We start from the raw sequence: 9,991 nt of genomic DNA on the forward strand, positions 1-9,991 counted from the left end.
AATGCGGAGCTGGCAGGGGAGAAGTCCAGCTGACTGAACCTCAGTTCAAGCTGTAATCCTAGGGGACTTTGATCCTTGAGCCTTTTGCAAACTCTGCAGCAGTGTTTTCAGCCAGCCGCAAAATGGAAATAGCATCTGGTTAACAGCACTCAGGGGGGGCGTGAAGAACTATTCTGAATCTTAATTCAGATGGCCTGGGAAGGAGCAAGGGAAAAGGGGGTGCAATTACCCGAGACATGCAATTACCCAAGACATGATCTGGCTGAAACAAAGGGATTAACAGCCTCCAGCCCTGTGGAAAGCCTCTGCAGATCTCTTGCAGCCCTGAGTCTCCTGGACTCAGCACAGGGGCCACCTCTCCAGCAGCACAAAGGAGGTGCCTCCTACAGATTTGCTGTACTGCTCCCTGCAGCCCAGCACCCTCTAGCAGCACACCTGGGCACTACTGTTGGGGGGGGCATCACCTCCCTTGGTCTGTTGATCATGCACCTGCTACTACACAACAAGGTGCGATTGGCTTTGTTGATGGCCTTATTACACGGCCAGCTCATGTTCATCTTGGAGTCAACTACTGCTTCAGCATTGTTTCCTTCAGCATTGACCCAACCAAGAACTGGCCCAAAGTGTAGGAGCCCACAGAGAGGGGAGCAAGTGCCCCAAGCTGCATGCCATCTGTTTGGCCCATGGCAGACATTTACCATTCATCTCACAGCCGACAAGCTCAAAGCGCAGCGTGCAAGCCCGGCGGCACTGCATGGGGTAGATGCGGATATACTGCGCCGTGATGGGAGTGTTGAACATGTTGGTCTTCATGCTGTAGTTATCCACATTCCCGAGAAACACCTGCAGGAGCAAAGGCCACAAGGAAGTGTGGGGAGGAGAGGGTTAGAGCCCAGTATGGCATCCTCCCCACCAGCCTTTCTCCACTCTGCACCCTGGCCAGGAGGAGTCCCTGACCAGCCAGCAGATGTTGACCTTATGGGACACACAGCAAAGCCACATAGCAAAACCTTTCCCCCACTAGCCTGGGAGGAGGCTGTCCCAGGACAGTTAGCTCCAGCTGTTACAACAGCATGAGCCATGATGCCAAAAGTTACAAAACTGGCTTAAAATCCAGGAAATGCCTTTGTCCTAAATAACAAATGTCACATTCTTTCCCTTTGTCCTGTGGCTTTACACCTTCAGGGTGCACTGGCATTATATGTCCAGGTTTTTTTCTGGAAACTCCTGTAAAATGGCTATCTAACATTCTCTTATACTCATGAGATGTCAGAAACCTGGGCTTTGTGGGACCATCAGTTACTTAAGGGCTTAGGTAAAATCATGAGGGCTGGCAACACTGCTATCACTCAGAGAGGCAGCTTCTGTCAGCTTACCGGAAAGTAAATATAGAATATATGGTCTACTATCACACAGAAATGTATAATCCTAATAGTGCTGCATAGAACAGACCCACTTATGAACTCAGCCCCCTCAGCAAACAGTTCACAGACCAAACCTGAATCCCATAAATGTGGCTGCTATGGAGGCTGAGCCTGACTGATCTGAAGGAGTCACCAATCCCTCCAGTGTCTACATGTGGTTCCCTTCACCCATTCCCCATCTCCCCTCAGGTGGTGTAGCAGGTCCTCCCGTCACAGAGTACTGTCCCCATTCCATGACAATGGAACAAGAGATAGCAGATGCAGAGCACCAAACAACACAGCTCCTATGCCATCCAGCTGAAAGCTGGGAGACCATCAGGGTTTGCTGAGTAAGTACTGAGTGGCTGGCCAGGTATTCATGAGCACTGAACAAGAACTCACAGGGAAGAGCAAATGAAAGGTTGGGTTTTTGTCACAAGCCTTCCTGCCCTTTGGCTGACTGCAGTCTTGTCAGTGTGGGCAGGCGCAGGGTGTACGCACATGTGAGATCATTTGCCCTGTTAGGAAATCACTGGCATTTATTGTCCCCTGTGTCTGGATGAGATTCCCACTGTCTTCCTTACTGCAATCACAAAGACAGCTCTTCCTTGCAGACTTCCCCCCTCCTCTCCCTGAGGCCACACAGCACCCCCAGTGCTCTGCTTTCACTATGTGATCACCCTACATGCTGATACCCCCATGCATGGACCCCCTGCCCTGCACTGACACAGCCCCACTCTCCCCATCTTTTTTTCCAGCATCAAGCAGCAATAGACCTGTTACCACAGCACCTACCTTTTCTCTGTCATTTTTCTCATCCTTGTAGAACATAAACTCACGCCCATCCAAGCTGTATGCCACTCGGAAGATGCGTGCATACTCTGCCTTGCCCGCCCGGCTGGCACCCTGGGTGATGATGCCAGTCAGCCTCATCTTCCTCAGCAGGTTGGCCTGTGGCAGGGTGGGTGGAAGAGGGGGAGGAATACATGCCACTGTGCACTCTCTGTTTGCACCCTGAACTCCCTTGTCTCCTATAGGCTCAGCACCATATACATGATCTGCAGCTCTGCTGGTGCCAGGCAAGACACTTAGGAACAGACTCAGCCTGAGATCCCCAACAGTCCTTTGGAGGAGAAGTCCTCCAAAGGATCTTCTGTCCATCTCCAGGCTCCTCCATTTCCACTGTGCTAGAATCCCTTATTGCTATGGCCCCACATCCCAATTCTGGTCCCACCATTAAGGAGGAGGGATGCATCACTTTGCAGGGCAGTGCAAGATGTTTCCCCAGCTCCTCCTCCCATAAAATTAAGCCCCTGTATCCCAGCAGCAAGGGTTTATCCCCTAAAGGAATCCTATGCCTCAGTCTTATCAACACCCCTATGGCATCCACTTCTCTCAGGTGCTGATTTTAGCATGGAAAACAGCATGGGTTTGGTCATTTAACCCCTTCTTTGTTGACAGGGTTCAGACTTGTCCTCCCCCCGCCCCATGAGAAACAGAAAGTTCAGGAGGGATCTACAGCAGGAAAGAGCAACTTTCTGATAGGTCCACCATCCTGTCTCCAGCTGTGGCCAAGGCTTGATGCCCACTGCCCCATGAGCTCACAGCCTCCCCCAAGAATACACCATGGGGCTCTCCAGAAGGCAGGTACCTGAATCCAGGGATTCTTGTCATAGTTACTGGAGGTCCAGGCATTCACGATCCCCTGGTTGTTGAGCCGGGCAAGCTCAGGACCCCAGCGCTGCAGGCCAAGGAACCCGTAGTACACGGATGAGGCAGAGAGCTGGGCATCTGCAATGGCCCCTCCCTCCATGCCTAGCAGATTGGCACAGCCTGGAACAGGGGCAGAAACAAAGACAGAGGAAGTAGGGCAGTGAAGAAGGAGAGATGACAGAGAGGAAAAGGAGGAGGAGGAGAAAGAGTGACAAAATGTGACTGGGAGTTGAAAGCATGGAGTCATTCTCCTGCCTTGCACCACAGGAATTTGTAGCTACCACACTCTTAGCCTTCCAGAGAGACCAAATGCTCCTGGGCCCAAAAGCAAAGACAGATCAATGCCAGGATTTCCATTGGCCACTCAGGACAGTGGGCCCATTTTTCAGAAAAACGGGAACATGGTTGGTTCTACCTATTTCCTGTCACAACTGGCTTCTCCCTGGCCCCTTCCCACAGCTTCACCCTCAGCATTTCTATCAACCAGGTCATACAGACCTACATGGTCTGTACTAATCCTGAATGCAGGCAGAGGGGCAACGTCTAGGTTTGTACGAGTGCTCTGTGGGGCATCTCACCACCAGCTCAAGTGTAGACAGACTGGTGAGGAATGCCCCTGCCTTCGAGGCTCCCTTCTCTGCCATCGGGCCACCAGGGCATCCCATCCTCACATACACACTTGTAGCAACCTGAGGAGATGAATTCTTACTCTGGGTTGTGTTGTGCTGTAGCCTCCAAAGCTCCCCCCGAGCAAGGAGGTAGGAGGAGAGCTGGTAGTCCTGCAGAGACACTGCACAGCTGTCTCCGTGAGCCCAGCTCCACCACTAATCTCAGCATCAAGCAGCACACAGCAGACACCTGAGCTGCTGGACTCCAGAAGTTATTGATGTCCTTTGAGCCAACCAAGGGGAACTCTTTTGTGCTGCTGAGCCCAGAGAGGACCAACTGGGAGCCAGGGGTGAGGGGGCCCCACGTAATCTCATCACTGTCAAGGACTTACGGATCTGGCAGGTCCTCCCCAGGAAGGGAGAGGAACATTTGCAGGTATAGTCGCCATCCAGATCAAGGCAGGTGCCTCCATTTCTGCACGGCTGTGAGGAGCACTCGTTCTTGTCTAGGGGAGACAGGAAGGGAGAGACTGAGGGCGTAATGCCAAATCTTCGGTTCACACCCTGTACCCCAGGAAGAAAGGGCACAGAGCCATCAGCACACAGCTGCTCTGTCAGGCTATGGGGGAGCTTTAATCCAAGGAGATGCTCCCAGCCCTTGCTGTGGCTGCCAGGCTGTGTGTAGCTGTAGCTGTAGCTGCTCCTGCTGGAAGCCCCTACTGGAGAAAGGTTGGACTCTGAGGTACTGGTTCTTTCCTCCACCCATGCAAAACGGGATGATGCCACTCTAGGCTGCAGATGATGCAGAAATTCCCTTGCAGGTCAGGCAGATTCCCAAAGGCAGAATCCTGCCATTGATCAAGCCCAGTGATATGCAAGGGGGAGGGCTCTGCAAATGCACTCACCTGTCAGCCTCACTCTCAGTACCTCACCATTTCTCTAGTTCTCCCAGTGCACCCAAAGCCAGCCCTGCTAACCTCCCTCTGCCCCTGGATTCATTGGTGTGGCCCAGGAACAGGACCCAGAATGGGTGTGACAGCAGGACATATGGAATTGCATGACCTCTGTGCAGCAGGAGCCAGAGCCACCCAGTCAGCTTGAAGGTATGCAAGGAGAATGAGTCACCACACAAGGCTGCTCAGCACATTTCTGCAGCTCTAGATAGGAAACATTTGATGCCCCAGTGGGAACAAAGCTTGCAAGGCCTCTTGTTTGGTAAGTCAGAGCCCCAGTGCTGCCCAGCAACACTTGGAAGGTAACGAAGCAAGCACACAACAATCCCAACCCCTGAAGAACATGCGGACACCTGGTCTCTCACAGGGAGGACATCCTGATGACTTTGTGGCATCTGCAAAACCTCCACCACCAGGGCTCCACCTCACCCAGAGCCAGCACCCTCCCCACAGAAGCAGCTCCTACTCACTCTCTTGGCAGTGGGTGCCTTCAAACCCAGAGGGACACTTGCAAATGTATTCAGTGAAGACATCTCCCCTGTTGGGTGGGATCTGGCACTCTCCATTATTGTGGCAGGGATTAGGATGGCAGGGGCCTGGAAGGAAGAGGAGACAAACAGCTGTCAAAAGGGAACTGGGAAAGCTCCAGAAGGTTTGGGGTTGGGTTCCTTTACTGTGAATTCATGACCCAAGGATCCATGCATATCTGCTACTACAGCGAGTTTTGTTCTGTCTTAGTCCCCCAAGGTGTGGACCTAAGGTAACCCTGTAAAAAGCTTCCCCTTGGCCTGCATCTGGGTTTGAATCTGGGATTTTTAGCTCCACAGCACAGACTGATACCACTCCATCATCTGCTAGAAATAGTAAGATGCTATCTTCTAGCAAAACAGCTGCTGGAGAAGGACACAAAGCATGCTTTGACAGTGTTTCTTAGTTCCCAGGTGAGAATACCTTCACCCTACTGACTGTCACAAGAGAGTTTGATAGTCAGACCCATCCTGGAAGTGCAACAAGGATGTGATAGATATGCTGGAAGGTCTGTGAAGCGTCAAAGTGATTAAAAATAATTATAAACGCTCCACCCAAGAGAGCACACAGACACCATCAAACTCTCCCTATGCCTGAAGAAGGGTGTTTGTGCCCAAAAGCTTCTAAAGAATTATTTTTCCAATGAGTTAGTTGGTCTAAAGAGATATCAGATTTACCCAAAGAACCTTGTCTGCCTCTATTCAGTATCACCTCAATCAAGGTGTTGCTTCCTGGGTGACTTGAAAGACTGATTGTCAAGGAATGTGGAAAGTGGATTGAAATGGTAATCTGATTTTAGGCAACAGAAAGGAACAGTTACCTAGTTGTGGGCATCCAGGTGTTAGCTTATGAATGGGTGAGTGGATGGCTTAAAAAAGAATACCCGTATAAAAACGTATGCTTTCTGAAGAGCTTTGAATCTGTGGTACCCTAGCATATTTCCCTCTGTCACATGGACTGACCATCCAACTGATAGAGAATAAGGGATATTTTCAGTTTCTATTTGGTTTCTCTTACTCATGGCAAACCAGCAGCCATGGGTTTACTTCATGTCCCTGGAGATAGCAACACACCCCAAGCAACTGAGACCTGCCAGAATTCAAGTGCCTGGGTAGGGCACCAATGAAAACATGGGCAAAAGTCATCAGCCAGGCTGGAATTTGAGACCAACAAATAGAGGCAGTCTGCCAAATGCTAGTGCCCTCAAGGCATGTGAGGATCCATGCCCTTTACTGTGTTGTTATTGATACATCGCGTTATGCAGAGATCAGATCAGACTTCAGGAAGTGGAGTGTCTGTGCCCCTTGCAACTGTACCTTTCTCTGTGTCGTTACAGTCAATCCCAGTGAAGCCATCCGGGCAGAGACAAAAGAACGGACCATCACTGACGTTGGTCAGGCAGGTGCCCCCATTCTTACACTGGTTTACCTCACAGAAATCACCTGTAAGCAAGAACACAACTCAGCACAAGCAAACGCGGCTAGTGAAACCCCACATGCACCTCGTGCAGTCCCAGCTACAGACCAAGGTCTTTAAATGAAATCTGACTTGGAGGAAAATGCAAATGCAGGACTCCTGCATTTACAGTCTTATCCACACTGCTTTGTTTGCTTCCCAGACCCTGTAGCGCAGTGGCCCAACTGTTTATATAGGGCAGGGCGCACCAACAGAGCTAGGCATGGGGCTCCCCAAGTGAGAAAGCAGATCAGGGCACAAAAGAGCAGCCGGGAGGCAGCCTGCCCAGCTCCCAGCCTCACAATGTCAGTGGCCCAGCATTCACACCCCCTTGTTTCCATCAGCACCAAGGTTCACACAAAGAAGCACATTTCTGTTGTCAGCACAGAAAGATGTACTGCTCTATTTAGACTGTACACGGGGGCAGGAAGGTTCCAGGTTTCCAACTGTTATCAAATGTCTCAGCTTCTTCCAATGATGGCAGGGGAAGACCCATAGTGAGGATGGTGGGACAGACCAGGCTGAGGGGAATCATCTGTGGTCAATACATCCTTCTCTGGGTCTTTGATTTCCAGGACAGTGAAAAGGAGGGTACAGACAGCTCACGGTGAGTGCATCTGGCTGTTACCACCACAGATCTGGGCATCAAACTGTCAGTTAAGGGAGGGCACAAGCACACCATCACACCCCCTGGATCTGTCCTAACACATCACCCCAAATCTTGCAGTATGACTGCAACAGTCCCCCATTTCCTAGGGGGTTTATCCCCTTCCACCCTGGGTTCAGCATAGCATGTCCATTCCCTGCTGGGGGTCTATTCCTATCTCAGAGAACCCAGCCTAATCAGGGTTCAAAACCCTGATTTGCTCCAAACCACTCCCTCCAGTTCTCTGGCTGCAGGGAGGCTGCGAAGGGACACTACACTCAGTCAGAGCCACCCACCCCATGGGACAGAAAAAGAGCTCTTGTCCACCTTCCTCATCCTCCTGCCCACCAGTGAAAGCAGAGTGGGGCAGGTAGGTTAAGGAACCAAGCTTCTGGCTTTTCACTGGAGAAAGTTTGTGTCTGTAACAAGATGAAAAAATGGCCTCTCTGGAAGCATGAAGAATGGAAACGCAGAGCTGGGCAGACAAGGGGGGGTGAAGACAGCCAAGCTCAGCATTAAGGCAGGACCAGATACATCCTCTAACAAGTGAGTACCAGCAGGGGCAAGCTGCCCTGACCTGTCTCAAGAACACACACAAAACCTACACAGAAACTACACGGGAAGGCCCATGACCACCAGGGCACCTGCCCCACAGAGGGCAGAGTAGTGGTCTGCCTATGCACTGTCCCCCAGAGCACTGTTTCTTCGCAGAGGGCTCTGCATGGCAGATCAGCCTTTGCACAGTCTTAGCCCCAAAGCCTTGGGAGCAACAGCCTTGAAGATTGAAAGTCTCTGTCCCCACGCTATGCATGCTCCCCCCTGTGTGATCCTGGGCACCAGCAGAGCCTCACCACTGACCTGATGAGACCTACCCCAGCCATCACTACGAGCAAGACCGAACTCTTCCGTAACCATTCCCCTCCTAGTTTCTGTCAACCCAAGGGGTGCGTCTCAGGGTGGTTCTGTGCCAGGCCAAAACCCACTAATTCAATTGATGTAGGGACTGCAGAGCAGCTGGCTGCTGAGAACAATTTCCAAGTCCCTCTCTGTTGCTCCAGCTTGGATTTGTTCAGGTTACCCCTAAGGGAGAGGGTGAAAGGTGACCTCACCCATGGCCAAGTGTGGGGGAAGAACAGCTCCTGATATCAGGCGTGCTGGAGGGAAAGGCCGTGTCACACATCACCCATGGGGAAGCGCATGCCCTGGCAGAGCTCTCTCTGCCCCTGGTTCCTGCTGCAAGCCTGAGAGCAGAGGAGAGCCCACAAATAGCCCCCACTACCTGTGTGCTGGGAGGGGGTAGACATTAATGAGCTGAGCACTCGCTGTCCCAAGCAGCTCTTACCAGCCTAAGCCCCAGCTCAGCGTTATTACTCATTAGTCTTTTAATAGCAGGGCTCCTCAGAACTAATCCCTCTTCAAGACACTCGGCATCTGCAGGGTGCATGCTTATGAGACAGACCGAGCTGTGATAAACCCCTGTTAAGTGAACTTTCAAAAAAGATGCTGCTGCTGCTCCCTTAGTGCAGGCGGAAGAAACAGTAAAACTTGGGCACCAGATCAAGTTGCTGCCTGTGCTGCCCAGCCTTGTTTTGCATGATCTCATCCTCCATCAATGCACTGCCATGAACTCCAGCACTGGAGGAGGAGACACTGGTATGGGTAGAGAGTAGGGATGCCTTTGCCCCACCACTCCTCCACAGGTTTCCTGAGCACTCAGCAGCTCCGCATCAGGGCTCCTTCCAGACAGCTGGCTGCAGCCTTGCTGACAAGGCTGGTTCTGTGTACAGAGAGGAACTGGCTTCCTAAAGAAAAATAAGGGAGGCAAGCGAGTATACCCAGGATCTGCTGTGCCAGGGGCCTCCACACCCGCAGCCTCTGGTTTACATGGGAGCTGAGACACAGCCGGGGAAGAAACTGCTAGCAAAAGTCCCCCTAGTGCGTTCCTCCCCAGGCCGCACAGTATAAACCCTGCCAAGCTTTCCCCTCCATATGGGGAGGATCCCTCACCGCAGCAGGTTCCCCGGGCAGCCCCTGCACTGGCAGCAAGGCAACTTCCAGGGTGCCATTCTGCCTCTCCAACTCCACGCGGCCAAGAGCGCCCAGCCCCGTGAGAGCCAGGCCTCTGGCTCCCAACACGGAGGTGCCGCATCCACTTGTTTATGTCGCCGGACAGGAAGACAGCTCAGGCTCTGCGCCAGCCCCTCTCAGCCAGCTCAGCACACCGCGAGCAAAACAACGCCTTCCCCACCACGCTGGTGGCCCCCGCACCCCAGCAGGAGGGTCTCTCTCTTAGAGTCCCAGAGCGGTAGGGCTGGAAGGGACCTCCAGAGCTCACCTCGCCCACCAACCATTGCTTTAGTCTGCTCTGGGTCACAGCCCAAAAGTGGGTCCCAAGGAGATATGAAAGGGTTGGGAACACACTTGAAAAATGCATTCTCCTTTAGAGGGAAACAGCAGCGTTTCCCCGGCGCAGCCCCAGCCTGCCAGAGGCTGCTTGGGTGCCCCACACCCACCCCACAAACCCACCCCTGGGGGCACTGGGTCCTGTACAAAGAAGGGTACGAGCCACCGACCCCGAGGCAGGGTCAGCCCTCCCCCAGCCCCCCTGCAGCCCAGAGCCGCGGGCACGGCACTCACCGCGCGCCGCTCCCAGCGCCGCCAGCACCAGCAGCGCCCGCTCCATCG

At 52.7% G+C, this 9,991-nt stretch overlaps 1 protein-coding gene across 1 annotated transcript in view; it reads right to left on the reverse strand.

Annotated features, from left to right (window-relative positions):
- MFGE8 (milk fat globule-EGF factor 8 protein) overlaps nt 1–9,989 on the reverse strand; it is a 17,148-nt gene extending 7,159 nt beyond the window's left edge. Inside the window, exons 1-7 of the mRNA XM_014522097.1 lie at nt 9,944–9,989; nt 6,522–6,647; nt 5,148–5,273; nt 4,117–4,230; nt 3,055–3,236; nt 2,199–2,354; nt 699–843 (exon numbers count right to left, since the gene is read on the reverse strand). Of these exons, the coding sequence (XP_014377583.1) occupies nt 699–843; nt 2,199–2,354; nt 3,055–3,236; nt 4,117–4,230; nt 5,148–5,273; nt 6,522–6,647; nt 9,944–9,989 (895 nt within the window). The remainder of the gene's footprint in view (nt 1–698; nt 844–2,198; nt 2,355–3,054; nt 3,237–4,116; nt 4,231–5,147; nt 5,274–6,521; nt 6,648–9,943) is intronic.
- Between the last annotated feature and the right edge of the window lie 2 nt (nt 9,990–9,991).

The sequence above is a fragment of the Alligator sinensis genome, unplaced genomic scaffold, assembly GCF_000455745.1.
Source record: "Alligator sinensis unplaced genomic scaffold, ASM45574v1 scaffold874_1, whole genome shotgun sequence".
NCBI lineage: Eukaryota > Metazoa > Chordata > Crocodylia > Alligatoridae > Alligator > Alligator sinensis.